At 38.5% G+C, this 15,569-nt stretch overlaps 1 protein-coding gene across 26 annotated transcripts in view; it reads left to right on the top strand.

Annotated features, from left to right (window-relative positions):
• bt (projectin protein bent) overlaps positions 1-15,327 on the top strand; it is a 520,921-nt gene extending 505,594 nt beyond the window's left edge. For all 26 annotated transcript variants that reach the window (XM_067141199.2, XM_067141225.2, XM_067141218.2 and 23 more), the window contains 7 exons: positions 1,308-1,453; positions 4,522-4,678; positions 7,059-7,181; positions 7,308-7,505; positions 12,396-12,509; positions 14,211-14,458; positions 14,569-15,327. In XM_067141199.2, coding sequence (XP_066997300.2) covers positions 1,308-1,453; positions 4,522-4,678; positions 7,059-7,181; positions 7,308-7,505; positions 12,396-12,509; positions 14,211-14,413 — 941 coding nt within the window. In that variant the 3' untranslated portion in view covers positions 14,414-14,458; positions 14,569-15,327. The remainder of the gene's footprint in view (positions 1-1,307; positions 1,454-4,521; positions 4,679-7,058; positions 7,182-7,307; positions 7,506-12,395; positions 12,510-14,210; positions 14,459-14,568) is intronic.
• The last annotated feature ends 242 nt before the right edge of the window (positions 15,328-15,569 follow it).

Below are 15,569 nucleotides of genomic sequence, written 5' to 3'. Positions count from 1 at the left end.
TAAAAGGAAATCTTTCTGTTGACGTCGCGAACAACCGAGGTCATGGGGGGGCACAAGGATGTTAGTGAAATTATGCTTAAGGAACTAGAAAGAATTCTATATAAATTCCATTGTGATAAATCAGCAGGAATAAATGAAGCTAGACCTGAAATACTGAAATATTTTGGGACGACAGCGGTGAAGTATCTTGACCGATTAATATTGACATGAAATGTTAGTGAGGTACCTTCTGATTGGACGAAAGCAATAACTGCACCTATCTATAAGCAAGGGAACAGGAAGGATTGCAACAACTATCATGGTATTTCATTGATCAGTATACCAGGCAAGGTGTTCACTGATATTTGGAAAGTAGGGTATGATCAGTGGTTGAGAGTAAGTAGGATGAATCTCAGTGTGGTTTCAATCACAGAGGGGCTGTCAGGATCAGATTTTCAGTATGCACCAGGTGATTGAAAAATGCCTTTATTTTACGTCGCATCGACACAAAAATGTATTATGGCGACGATGGGGTAGGAAAGGGCTACGAGTGGTAAGGAAGCGAGCATGGACTATATTAAGATACAGTTCCAGCATTTGCTTGTTGTGAAAATAAGAGGTAAGGGTAAGGGTGTATTCTGCCCGAAGGCAGGTCCGAACCTCCTCAGAGGTGTGCCTGAGCTGGAGTTTACGTACGGTAGGGTGGCCAGTTCCTTTCCGCTCCTCCATTCCCTTACCCCCACCAACAGCGCGTAGCAATCCATGCAAATCTTGACCACGCCCAATGTTGGTTAACTTAGGAGATCTCATGGGATCCGCCGTTTCAACACGGCTACGGCCGTTGGCAGCGTGGCACAACCTATGCAGTGAGTTCACATTTACGATGTATAGTTTTAATCGAGGAGGAAGTGAGCTAGTGCGGCCAATTTTATACGAGTAAAAGGGAATGGGCTCGGGACATCTCTAAATAAGTTTGAGGTAATTGATATGGAAGTAGTGGAAGTGATTGCTACAGGAAACAAATGGGAATAATGACAGGAAGGCAATTGTAATTATGAGATAACACACAATCTATGTGTGAACTCTCTGGAGAAAGCAGTGTATGGATCACTTTACGTGGCGCAGTTACATGATCTGAATGGAGCGGACTAGGAATAATTGGAACTGGCTGTAAAAGGAGTAGATGGAGGTGTGGGAGACGATAGTTTGACTTGGTATTTAATTATTTTACGACAAGAGACGTGAAATCACAGTATTAGGTGTGACTAGAATGCATATTTATCTTATATCTCACATTGAATTCTAACATTCCTCATGGACTTCCACAGTGCCACCTGACGACTCTCTGATGTGTGCACCCACCTTCCAAAACAAGCTGCAGGATCTCACCATTAATGATGGCGATCCTCTTCAGCTGAGCTGTACGGTGACCGGCGATCCTGAACCTCAAGTCACTTGGACCAAGAATGGCCAGGTAAGAGAAGAGTTCCAATTGTTTCTCACTTCTTTCATGATTGTTAGGGTTTTATTTACATTTACTGTGTTTAACCTTCAGAAAATGGAAGCATGGCATTTAGTTATAAACATCTCTCTCCCTCTACTTTCACTAGGTACGTAAATTCGGATACAGTTATAAATCAAATACTCTAAATCCTATCCTTCTACGGGGAATTGCAATAATCCAGGGTGCCTTCTGCCTGTTGTAAGAGGCGAAGGTAAGAATAGAATAGCATACTTACGACATGGAGCACTTTGAGCCTGCTCGTTCAAGACTGGCAGGTAGGGGAAGTGACTCTCTGAAGGAATCCCACAGAGTACACTAGTGTTATCGCAGCCTGAGCGTTGCACTGACAAAGTTGGTTTTCAGTAACGCTCAGATACGGAAGTGCTAGTAGTGAGGAGGCAGCAATAGATCATTTGAACCACGTAAATCATGTATTGAAATTTGGTTTGGTTCATAACGGTCTGGATATCTCAACGGGGCGTCTAATTTGCTACCAACTCTCGGAAAAGATATTATCTTTAGAGAGATTTCTAGAATAGCCTCGGATGAAGTCTGTAACAATTCGTCTTACATAGGGCCTAATAACAAACAAATGCTAACTTCAGTAATCAGAAACTAGGAAAACTGAGATAAATCACATTTGAACTAATCCTGTCTGCATATTTCCAGTCTAAAATATTGAAACAAGGAATATTCTCAAGAAAGAACGCCTTAATTGCATTTTAAAGCAAATAACGAAACTCTTTTAATGTATTTCAGACTCTTGCCAGTGTTTCCGACGCCCTGTTCGACGACATTTTTTCTTAAGTCTTCAATAGATTTTTAATAATAATAATAATAATGTTATTTGCTTTACGTCCCACTAACTACTTTTACGGTCTTGGGAGACGCCAAGGTGCCGGAATTTAGTCCCGCAGGAGTTCTTTTACGTGCCAGTAAACCTACTGACACGGGGCTTACCAAGTTGGGGTTAGAAGGCCAGCGCCTTAACTGTCTGAGCCACTCAGCCCGGCAATAGATTTTTCTCCTCGTTTCTTCCTCACAGCACTTCTCAACATTTGCAAGGATATATCCTCCCCTCCATTGTTGCTTTACCTCCACAGAGGTGTTCGCTCTCGTCTAACAGCCATAGTTAACATACACTGGAGTCTCTCCCTCTTGCAGCGTGACCCAAGTTTCTCGACGCAGATAGTACGTGACTCATTTCAAAATTCCTCATGCATTGGAGACAGTGGCTGCCTTGGTAAGAAGATATGTACGATGTTACTCAGCTATAACGGCCATACGGTAGGAATAAGATGGCTTTATCGATTAATAAGATTTTTTTGCTATTTGCTTTACGTCGCACCGACAGATATGTCTTACTGCGACGATGGGATGGGAAAGGTTTAGGAATTGGAAGAAAGCGGCCGTGACCTTAATTAAGGTCCGGCATTTGCATGGTATGAAAATGGGGAACCACGGAAAACCATCTTCAGGGCTGCCGACAGTGGGGCTCGAACCCACTATCTCCCGATTACTGGATACTGGCCGCACTTAAGCGACTGCAGCTATCGAGCTCGGTGATTAATAAGATTAGCATTGGATTTGGATATGGTATCTCGTAAGGAAATGCAGCGAGTATGGTACAGAAGTATCAAATGATCTCAATGGAAAGAAAGCAAGGTGTTTTTCAGCCCGATATTGATGTTCGGAAGTATTAGCTGGGTGAACAACGGAAACTACATTCATGACATGAAAATAACAGGTAAGAGTACAAGGAGAATAGATAGAAAGAACGAGAGAAGGCTAGTCATAATGAAGAGACAAAATAAACTTTTCATTTCCTTGTTTCTGCGGAAGCTCTCGTCAGACACACGGACCGCTGAAGACCACCACACAGGCTCTTATAGATAGATAAATGCCATTATTTCGGTCACAACAAATTCTTGTTTTAAATACCATTTAGAAATTTTAGGTTTTTCTTATTTAAATTGAGAATAAAGTAGTCTTAAAATTGACCAAAAATATGGCTTGGGAAGGTGCGGTATCCAACTGATGAGCCCATGTCGCACTGGAGCGAAACAATTGTAATTTTTTGACGACTGAGTTTCCTGAATTATATTTATTTTGAAATTATATAATGTTTAATAAAATGGATATTGACTTTTCAATATCCTGTGGTTATAAGGCGTACATAGGAAAATTAAAGTTCTCGCCAGTTTTTTTGGATGATCCGTATCTCCGGAAGAAACTTGAATACATCTCTGCCTTGGAGTAATTAATCGGGAGCAAGTGTCCACGCAGTGTGTCCCACTCTTTTGGCATGAAGCCTTCACGTTTAATAGCTATTTCCAGTTTCCATGCAATATTCATGAACCTTGAAGGGGCATGTTTTATTACGTTAATGCTTATATAAAATGGAAATACTACGGGCTTCCTAGCATTGCTTCCATCAAGGTACGTACTCCGGTACATTGCGCGCAATCTTGTTAAGTTCCATTGCAAGATGTACGTCATTGATCGTACAGACGAAAATATATCTTCTTCACAGTTTTGTTGATGAGAAAAATAAGTGATTTTTGTTTTAAGGAATAAATGAATACAAGTTGGTGGAAATTATTAAATTATTCATTTGGTGCTCTTCTGTACCAGATAACAGAGAGAAGGCACGTCAAGGACCTGCTTCCTATAGCAGACAGGTATACGGTATGGTTACAGAGATTGTGACTGTTTGGATTTATACTGAAATATTTACATCAACTTCCGTTTTATTGACTTTCATTCCGTTCAAAATTGCATTGTTCTGAAATACCTGCTAAGACAACAATACTAGTAAACATAAGTCAGAATACAAACTTTCAGATAGTTGAATTATGTGAGCGCTTTACGTCATCTCTGAGCTATGTTTATAAGATTTATTTTGTACATTCCAACGACATTCTATCCAATATTGCAGATGAATTTAGTTTTCAAAAAGTGAATGCAAATGTAATATTTTTAGGAATGATATGTCAACCGGAAGTTCCATTTCACGTCCTATTAACATTGTGTTCCAGGTTCTCAGTTCCTCCGACATACTGGATCTGAAATACAAAAATGGTGTGGCAACCCTCGCCATCAATGAAATATTCCCCGAGGATGAGGGTGAATATTGCTGTGAGGCCAAAAACACAATAGGATCAGCTAAAACTAAATGCAAGCTCACCGTGAAACGTAAGTATCTCAGACCGGCGCCATATCTCTTTCCTTCCCATGCTTCCTTTTTCCATTCCTGGAGAATTCTCTTCTGGATAATGAGAAGGATACTACAGTAGAATTATCCCTCTCTCCCTCTCTCTAGGGCATCAATGCACTTATAAATTTGCGAAAGCCAGAAAAATGATTAACATAAAACTAAGAGACTTTGACAATATCCTAATAACCTTGAATTCTATCTATCTTGAAGTATTCTTACATCCCCCATTTTCAGAAGTGTGTTAACAAATTTCCAGAAATAAGAAGCTGTCGTAGAGATTTTATACCATACCACACCCATTATTATTTTACCCTTAATCTGCGACATTCAACTATATCCGATTTCTTTATTCATCCGTTGCGACATCCATCTTCAGTCCACTTAACAGTACAATGTCGTAGTTTGCTTTGTAGCTCCCCTTTACTCCCTGAACTAACAAAAGGCACCCTCAAGGTGCCACAGTGTTACCAACGTGGGCATTCGGTATAGATAGACTGTATGGCTATTGAACTATCCAAAGCTTTTGATAGGGTAGATCATGGAAGACTGTTCACGAAAATAGGGACTATTGGGCTAGAGAAAGGATTGGTCGAATGGGTGGCTAAATTTCAAGAATATAGAACTTAGAAAATTAGAATAGGAGAAGCATTATCTAATCCTGTAACGATTAAGAGGGTGTCCCGCAGGGCAGAATTATAGGATCTTTATGCTATCTTATGTATACAAATGATATGAGTAAAGATCTGGAATCACAGATAAGGCTTTTTCCAGATAATATTATACTGTATAGCAGGGCCTCTCAAACGCCCAAAATCTCACGCTCGGCTCGGCTCGGACCAACGCTTCGTCTCTGGGCTACTCGGCTAAGCTCGGTTCAAACCGGCTCAACTCGGCTCGGATTTGGAGCGCTACGGAGCAAGTGAGGAAGAGGGAGACAGGGGAAGCGAGCGAGACAGGCATGGGGAAAGAGAAAGACAGTGCTATTGCTCCAAATCGAGGAGTGGGGGTCTGCACTCTGGTCAATCAAGCGAAGTCGTCTTTTGCACCGTGCACAGTGCATGCACTCTGAGAGACCCTGTTGTATAGGGTACTAAATGAGTTACAGGATTGTGAGCGATTGCAAAAATACCTCGTCAATGTTGTGAGATGGACAGCGGGCAATGAGATGATGGTAAACAGGATGAAGAGTACGGTGTAAGTTTCACTAAAATGAAACGTCCTCTCAGTGTTAATTACTGTGTTAATGAAGAGAAAGAGCCTCACGGGGATCACTGCAAGTTAACATGAGGAAGTATCTTTATTATGGTAATCACATTAATGAGGTTGTAAATAAAAGGCTTATGGTTATGAGAGCGTTTAGGGGCTGTAGTAAGTGTGTAAAGGTGTATAAGTCTTTGGTAAGACCGTAATTAGAGTATGATTGTTGTGTACGGAACCCATTACCACGATTACTTGATACTAGAACTGGAAAAGATACAAAGGAAAGCAGCACAATTTGTTTTGGGTGAGTTCCGACAAAAGAGTAGTGTTACGAAAATCTTGGAACCTTTGGGCTGAGAAGAGTTTGGAGCTGTTTTACTAAGCGGAATGTTCCTAACTGTCAGAGGAGAAATGGCGTGGAATGACATTAGCAGACGATTAAGTTAGAGTGGAGCTATTAAATGTAGGGAAGATCATAATATGAAGATACTCTAAAGTTAGAATTCAAGAGGACAAATTGGGGTAAATATTCATTTATAAGAAGAGGAATTAAGGAATGGAATTATTATGAAGGGAAATTTTCGATAAATGTCCTAGTTCTTTGTAATAATTTAAGAGAACCTAGGTAAACAACTGATAGGAACCTGCCACCTGAGCGACAGTCATAAATGCAGATTGATTGATTGATTAATTGTCTGAAGTAGTCTACTCTGTTGTAATAAAGTAACCAAGCTTCAAGTTACACTTTTACTGATATTGTTGTTTCTTAGGTAATAAAACACAATTCACAATCTTATTATAGTCAACAACACTGCACTAAATTAAACTTTATTAGAACAGAAGCGCACTCTTCACGGCTCAGGTGGACGGTGGCGGTAGGTTCGTGAATGATTTTTTCTTTTATTTTATTTTCTTTCCTTGACACTCTGTGCTTCACATCCGTGTCTGGGCTGTAAATTTCAAAACATTCTGTACACTAAGTAACATATCAAAACTATATTTGATTTTGCATTGTGATATACTGTAAGAAACAACTTAAGTTACTATCTCTTATGACAATACAGTACATCAAACAGGAGTTATACCCATGCAATGTTTGAACAATAACAAATTAAGGTCTTCAGGTATATTATAGGTGCATTTTCCTCTTTTCTGCAGCAATGGCTACACCGAAAGGAGGAAAATCGAAAGGCGGAGACAAACCACCTAAGATTGTAAGCCACTTAGAGTCTGCATTTGTGAAGGATGGAGATCCAGTGACGTTATCCTGTCGCATTATAGGTATGTAATACACTAACAAAACGATTCATTAATCAGAACTTGTATATGAGATTCATTTGAAACTTGAAAAATATTTTAAATGGGTGAGAATTTTGCCGGAAAATATATTGCTCTTCTACTTCACAGGCGCACAGAAGTTTGACGTGGTATGGCTTCATAATAACAAGGAAATCAAACCTAGTAAAGATTTTGAATACACTAATGAAGCTAACATCTACAAACTAAATATTGCAGAGATTTTCCCAGAAGATTCTGGCACATATACTTGTGAAGCATTCAATGATGCAGGAGAATCCTTTAGTAGCTGTACGCTGATTGTTCTAGGTAAGTTTGTAGTGTTATCCTCGAACTGTTCTGATTTAGTATCAAATGTTCAAATTGGTAGAAGAAGCTAATTCCATAAAAGAAGTAGTGTGGATTAAAGGCAGAGCACTATCTAAATGCGTGTATTATGCTCGTAGTCCAATCTTCCCCTTTACTGTGTTGTAACCACCCCAAACAACCAAATTCCAGGGTAACACTCTACACAGTACGCAAAAGCCCTTTTGTATGTCCCCAAAAGTGCGTATCCATTGTGGGATTGCTCCACATATTTGGAAAAGTCGTTGTAGCCTACATTTTAAAAGTAATACGCTACATGCAGCAGTTAAATTGTTATTAGGCTTAGACAACATGCCTACTGTGAGTGTGAAATGATGATATTACATATTAAGGTATCATTAATTACTATCAAATGTATGATACTCTTACTTGTATTACATCTGGAGTAATTAAACATACGATATCTTAAATCATTTATTATATGTAAATACTAGCAGCTTCCTGCGGCTTCGCTTGCGTGGATTTAGTAATTTGATAAAATTAATCGTTCCCCGTTACTGTACTAAGACAATATCTGAAAATCCCTAAAGTATAAAAACTCACCGGAAAACTGAGATTCATTTACCCCAGAAAGTCCTTGTAAACCACGTTTGTGGTATTGCCTTTTGGGGCCAAGATGAACATGTGACATATAACTTTACACGTGAGAAACAGTCTTCTCTCAAGTCGGAAATTTTTAAAGGAAATTCAAATACCAAATTTTACGTCTGTAACATCTTCAGTTTCTGAGATATACGTATCCTAATAAAAAGAATTCAGCTCACTTCTCAGTCCGTTCTACCCCCCTTAAGTGGCTTTTCAGAAAACAAAAAATTACATGTTTCTTTACTTTTAAAAGTGATTAAACATACCAATTTTCGCGTCTGTGACAAGTTAAGCTTTTGAGATGTACTGTAGATACACTCATTTTAAAAATTCACCCCCTTTTTTAGTTCCCTTAAGTAGATGTTCTAAAAACAAATTATCTATGTTTCTTTACTTTTTCAGGAGATTCCAAAAACCAGTTTTCAAATCTGTAATATGTTACATGTCTGGGATAATTTGCAGATATAATATTTTTAGAAATTCAATCCCCGTTTGTCACTCCTGTTCACCCCTTGTTCATCGGATTATCCAAAAACACAAAAATACATGTTTCTTTATTTTCAAAGGAGATTACAAATATCAATTTTCATGTCTGTAACATCTTCAGTTTTTGAGATATGTCTCCTCATAAAGGGTGTTCAACTCCCTTTCCCCCATTTTTCACCCCCTTAATGAGATTTTCCGAACAAAAAAATACGTGTTCCTTTATTTTTAAAGCAGATTCAAAATACCAATTTTTGCGTCTGTAAACTTTAAAGTTTTTGAGATATCGATATCCTCATTTTAAAAATTCACCCCCTTTTCATCCTCTTAGTGACGGAATATCCAAAAATCCTCCCTTAGTGAGCACCTACACCATAATATAAATCTATCACCAAAACTTCATTTATTTATGTCCAGTAGTTTTGGCTCGGCGATGATGAATCAGTCAGTCAGTCAGGACATTTTCTTTTATATACCGGTATATATAGGCTAGCAAGATACCCGTGCTTCGCTACGGTATTATACTGAAATTTATAATTGAATGCTTAACGTTTTATATATAATCCACCGAAATTTGCAATCTGACTCGTTTTCTGAGAGAATCCGCAAAAATTCGCGATCTGACTCCCTTTTTGAGGGATTACGGCAAAGTTCCCATTTTTCAATCTTTCTTTCCAACAATCGATTTCGTATTTCCCGGGCTGGGTCCAGGTATTCTGCCCGGTCAGTTGGGTCTCCCTAAATCTTTGCCATAAGCATTTTTAATATGGATCAAATCCTTGAGGAGATCCGGCGTGGTGTCGTCTTGGGTGCCTTGGCGGTACTGTACCCGCGGACGGACTACATTCGCAGTCATTACCCAACCAGGACCCGTTTCCAGCGCGGTCCGCACATTTGGAGGACGATGCAGAAAATTATTATTATTATTATTATTATTATTATTATTATTATTATTATTATTATTATTATTATCGAGCTCGATAGCTGCAGTCGCTTAAGTGCGGCTAGTATCCAGTATTCGGGAGATAGTAGGTTCGAGCCCCACTGTCAGCAGCCCTGAAGATAGTTTTCCGTGGTTTCCCATCTTCACCCCAGGCAAATGCTGGGGCTGTACCTTAATTAAGGCCACGGCCGCTTCTTTCACCCCCTTTTCACCCCCTTCACGACGGAATTTCCAAAAATCCTTCCCAGCGAGCACCTACATTCTAATATAAATGTAATCTCAAAATTTCATTTCTTTATGTCCAGTAGTTTTGGCTCAGCGATGATGAATCAGTCAGTCAGTCAGTCAGTCAGTCAGTCAGTCAGTCAGTCAGTCAGTCAGTCAGTCAGTCAGTCAGTCAGGACATGTTCTTTTATATATATAGATTTTCCATAGTGTGAGATATTTTATCGTATTTTGCATTCGTCTTCGGAGGAAATATTACACACATCACCAGAGAATACCTGGAGGAAATGAGCAATGGGGTCTGTATCTATTCTGTTGTAAGGTCTCTTAAACCAATATTACGGAGTGAGTTGGCTGTGCGGTTACGGGTGCGCAGCTGTGAGCTTGAATTAGGAAGATAGCGGGTTCGACCCCCATTGTCGGCAGCCCTGAAGATGGTCTCCCGTGATTTCTCATTTTCACAGCAGGCAAATGCTGGGACTATACCTTAATTAAGGCCACGGCCGCTTCCTACCCACTCCTAGGCCTTTCCTATCACATCGTCGCCATAAAACCTATCTGTGTCGGTGCGACGTAAAACCAATTGTAAAAAAAGGAATAATCTATATCTGAATAGCCCTGTTCCTTCTATTGGCTTTACGTCGGAAGCGGCCGTGACCTTAATTGAATCGGTCATTTGGAAAAGGGCATATCTCCACAAAAGTAAATTTTACAGGAGAGACAAAAAAGTGAATAAATGGTGAATGAGTGAAAGCACCAACACCGCATTTTGGCAATGCATATAACAGGTAAAGGGCCTTTTATTCCCATAATACGGATTTCAGATTACATCCCTAAAGGACAAAAATTCAAATTTTGTTTCCTGGAGATGTGCCCTTTTCCAAGGGAATGTTCTTAGAAACTAAACACCCATTTTTCATCCCTGTTTCTTTAATTTTGTTTTAAATTACATTTTATCATTTCAATGTCTCCTTTAATCAAACTGCAGCACTTAGAAATCGGAGAATTACAAAAATATCCCAAACAATGCACATATATCATTCTGATAAACAAAATCAGTAATATTGTTTAATACATCTTATAACGTATAATATATAACTTATAAATTTTTCACTACAGATGTTCCTACTGTTGGGAACTAACACAGCGCGCTGTCAGCGCTCGATGCGATCCATTGGAAAATGATATGCAGTGGGATATGTGACCTTCTCGAATGGAATGACAAATTTGTCAGATTCCGTGCTCCATACGTAGAAGTCCTAGACGTGTCTTTTTCGCGTGGATCAATGCGTCTACATTTCAACAACAGGAATATGAAAAAAAAATGCATTTGGAAAAAAAGTGGACATGTGCCCTTTTCCAAATGACCGATTCAATTACATTACAGCTCCAGCAATTGCCTGGTGTCAAAATGGAAAACCTTGGGAACCAATCTTCAAGGCTGACGACAGAGGGATTCGAACCCCCATCTCCCAAATGCAAACTAACAGCAACAAAACGCGAACCGCGCAGGCAACTCGCTTGGTAATGAAAATGTTGGAAACTTCGGACTGGGAAGTCTTGGGAGTAGGGAGACGAGATGCTCGATTAAGCGGCATGTTCCGAGCTGTCAGTAGAGAGATGGCGTGTAATGTCTTTGGTAAAGGGAAAAGCTTGAGTGCTGCTTATAAAAGTAGGAAAGATCGCAATGTGAAGATAAAGTTGGCATTCAAGAGGACAGATTTGGACAAACATTAATTTACAGAGAGGTATAAGAGATTGGATAATTTTTTCAGGGGAAATGTTTAACTTCTCAAGGGACATATTTAATAAATTTACAAATTCCGGTAGATAGTGGGTTCGAGCCCCACTGTCAGCAACCCTGAAGATGGTTTTCCGTGGTTTACCATTTTCACACCAGGCAAATGCTGGAGCTGTACCTTAATAAGGCCACGGATGCTTCCTTCTCACTCCTAGGTCTTCCCTATCCCATCGTCGCCGTAAGACCTATCTGTGTCGGTGTCACGCAAAGCAAATTGTAAAAAAAAATGGAAAACATTTAAGAAAAGGCTAGGTAAAAACTGATAGGGAATCTGCCACCTGGGTGACAGCCCTATATACACATGATTGATTGATTGATTGATTGATTGATTGATTGATTGATTGATTGATTGATTGATTGATTGATTGATTGATTGATTGATTGATTGATTGATTGATTGATTGATTGATTGATTGATTGATTGATTGATTGATTGATTGATTGATTGATTGATTGATTGATTGATTGATTGATTGATTGATTGATTGATTGATTGATTGATTGATTGATTGATTGATTGATTGATTGATTGATTGATTGATTGATTGATTGATTGATTGATTGATTGATTGATTGATTGAATAGTCCGTGAATGGTGTAAATGTAGAGAAAGAGTAGCTAAACCAAAAAACTGAAATACAATAGGACCTTAATAAATATTCCCTGCAAATGCTGAACCTTGATTGTTTTCTAGATTAATGAGCATACTGTAGAATTATAATTTCAGCCATACTAATTCATCTCTGTAGGATAAAAGTACGAAAAGTACATGACTAATTGTTTGTTTTCTTTTCAGTACCAAATGAAGAGCCTAAGAGCCCAGTATTCAAAACATTCCCACAGTCAGCTACTGTTCAAGAGGGAGAGAGCGTAAAGTTCGAATGTGAAACCGAGAAGGTGCCACTCAAAGGTTTGTATTGACTTTATAACCTAATATCTTAGCACAATAGTGGAGAGCAAGTCTTAATAAACATTTAATGATGTAGCTGCAAGAGACGACTGAATAGCGAATTGGATTCATTGCCAAAATAGGAAATATAACATTAGTAAAATGGCAAAGGATTAAAGCTATGGTGAGACAATGGAAGCTAACAGGGATAGGAAATATTTGTTATACTACTGTATTGCCATGAAATATGCTATAAATTAATTCTTCAACAATAAAATCATTTACCTATAAGAGTATGGGCACCAGATGGGAAACAGACGAAGAAATTATTTCTGATTTTGAAGTCATTTAATTTTTCAAGAATGTGAGATTTGACGATTGATCTTATGAAAAGAGAGGTACAGCATCTTTGTAGGCATGTATGTATGTTGGGTATTCATCCCGAAGGCTGGTTTGATCCTCCATAGTTCCGCCAACACCTGCCATAGATAGTCTAAGACGTCAATGAAGAGTCATGCTAGGGAAATTAGGAGTGAGGTAGTTTCCCGTTGCTTTCCTCACCGAGCCAGTTGCTATTACATATCAGTCTGCCAAGTCCACTGAAATGCATGCACCAACCGACCCTATGAGTGACATTTTCACACCATTCATAACAGGGACTGGCTGCATAAGGAATGGTATTACTAGCATCACACATACCTCGGTCACTTTCATATTTTCAAAGCCAAGGATGAGACTGAGACAGGTCAATGAAAGTAACAAATTTATTCTAGCCCTTGCCAGAAAACATAGTGTAGTGTAAACACCACATCTTGCCAGCAAAGGCATAAAAGGGTGGTAAATCATGACGACGAATACATTAGTTATAAATAAACTGGCATAGTCAGTAACTTTTCAGATAATAAATACTAAGAAGGAAGAGTTAAATGTAACAATAGCTTTTTTAGAACAACGGAGGAGGAGAATGTTAAAAAATATGAAGCAATGCAGGGGAAAGTGCACAGTCAAGGGACTGTGCAAATGTAAGAAAGAGAACATACACTAAGTGAATTCACATATGACTGGAGGGCAGTAAGAAGAGAAATACCTGGCCATGCACAAAGTGGATATCAAATTCATTAATTCTTTGACATGAATTGGAAATAGTAGGTCAGGCGGTAAGGAAACGCTTTTATAATAATATAAGCAATGGAATTCACAGACTGGTATTAGAAAAGGCTTTGTAATATCAATTATCCAGCTTCATGGCTAAATGGTTAGCATGCTGGCCTTTTATCAAAGGGGTCCCGGGTTCGATTCACGGCCAGATTGGGGATTTTATACATAATTGATTAATTCGTTTTGTTCGGGGTGTTGGTGTGCGGGATATCTTCAACTTAAGAAATCACCTTACGTCGGGTCCCATCCTTACAGACATGCAGGTCGCCTATAGAACGGCTATCCGAAAAAACCTATACCAAGCCTTTCCGGCGGCCATACTCCATTATTATAGTTATCAATATAAATTCCTGAAAATCACAAAGATATTTCTCGAGCATCTGCAACTAGTTACTTTAAGGTTCACTAATTGTAAATTATTAACAGGTATTTCCCAAACCATGAAGAGTATTGTATTTTTTCGTGAATGTTTGTAACGCATATAATCATTCAGTAATGTATTAATAGCTTTTACGTTTTCAATATCATTAGTAACTGTTAACATGATTCCTGATCACATTGCAGTTCAGTGGCTTAAGGACGGCAAACCTGTAGATGAGGAGTGTTCCAAATATCAGTTTGTCCAAGATGGGAAGAAGAAATTTAAGTTCGAGATCACGAGCTGTGCCCCAACTGATGTGGGTCAATATACAGCAAAGGCTGTGGGAAAGAAGGGTGAGACCTTTGCAGCGTTTGCACTTAATGTATGTCCTGCTGGCGAACTTTGAAGCTAATGCATCGCATCCAGTAAAAAGGACATTACAAATAACAAAGTAAGTACTGTAATAATTTCTTACCTAATATGAATATTATCATCTCACAAGTAGTCAAATTATGAATTTTCAGAATATTTCATAATGGAATTTCCTTCTTTCTCTTCTAGTTTCCACGTGATATCTTCAAATCCATTAGGAAACGAAAACGACCGACTTGAACAGTCCGAAGTATGGCCTGTCATGATATATATGTAACAAATCTGTTGTAATGTATGTACAAATGTTGTAATGTTTATAGTTTATGACATATATTGTCACGTTTCGTAGTTCATAGACCTGCCACTACTGATCCTTTACACGTGGACTATTGACTGAAATCTGTATGACGTTCACAAATGAGCAGAAAAAAGTGCCAGCGTCCTCAGCATTTTTATGTAACCATACTCACTAATCATTTGTTCATGTTATATAGATTTCAATACTATTTGTAAAATATTACTGCCTAAAATAGTATCCACTAGTCACTCTGGTACCCTAAATTTAGACCTATACACATAAAATATATAAATGTATTTTTGTAATAAACTTTTCCCGGAGAGTAAATGAGACCTTAAGCACACTATCTGACTTATTTGTTTCACAGCAGTGGTTCATTCGTATTTTCTGGATGAAGGGCATTTAACTGGCAGTAATTACTCATTTACTCCTTGTTCCAGTAAACAGTGTCTTGGTGATATAGCACAACCTGTCAGACTTTGTGTGTCTTCAAGAATGTTTTATACTACAGAAAACTGTAAAATATTATATGTACGATTAATACAATATTGTAGATAGACACGAGACTGACAGTCTCCAACTTTCCACTCCAAAAGAAGTTCATCTTTGTATGGTCTTATTTGTGATCAAAATAAACATATGTCATGAAAGGAAGAATATAATTTCTTGGACAACAGGTTGATGCGAAAAAAATATTACTTGAAATTAGTAGTGCTATCAGAACACTACCATTATCTGTCAACAACGACGTCCCTTACAGAGTGATGATAATATACAGTTTAATCTTCAAATTTCACTACGCTTATTAATGATTGAGAGGCTCCCAGGGTGTGATTTGTTTATCGAATTAAGTATGGTGATACCTCTGAAATTAGCAACATTGTACTAATAT

Source organism: Anabrus simplex, chromosome 2, assembly GCF_040414725.1.
Source record: "Anabrus simplex isolate iqAnaSimp1 chromosome 2, ASM4041472v1, whole genome shotgun sequence".
NCBI lineage: Eukaryota > Metazoa > Arthropoda > Insecta > Orthoptera > Tettigoniidae > Anabrus > Anabrus simplex.
Note: the sequence above shows the minus strand (reverse complement) of the source record. Positions and strands in the feature narration are given on the sequence as shown.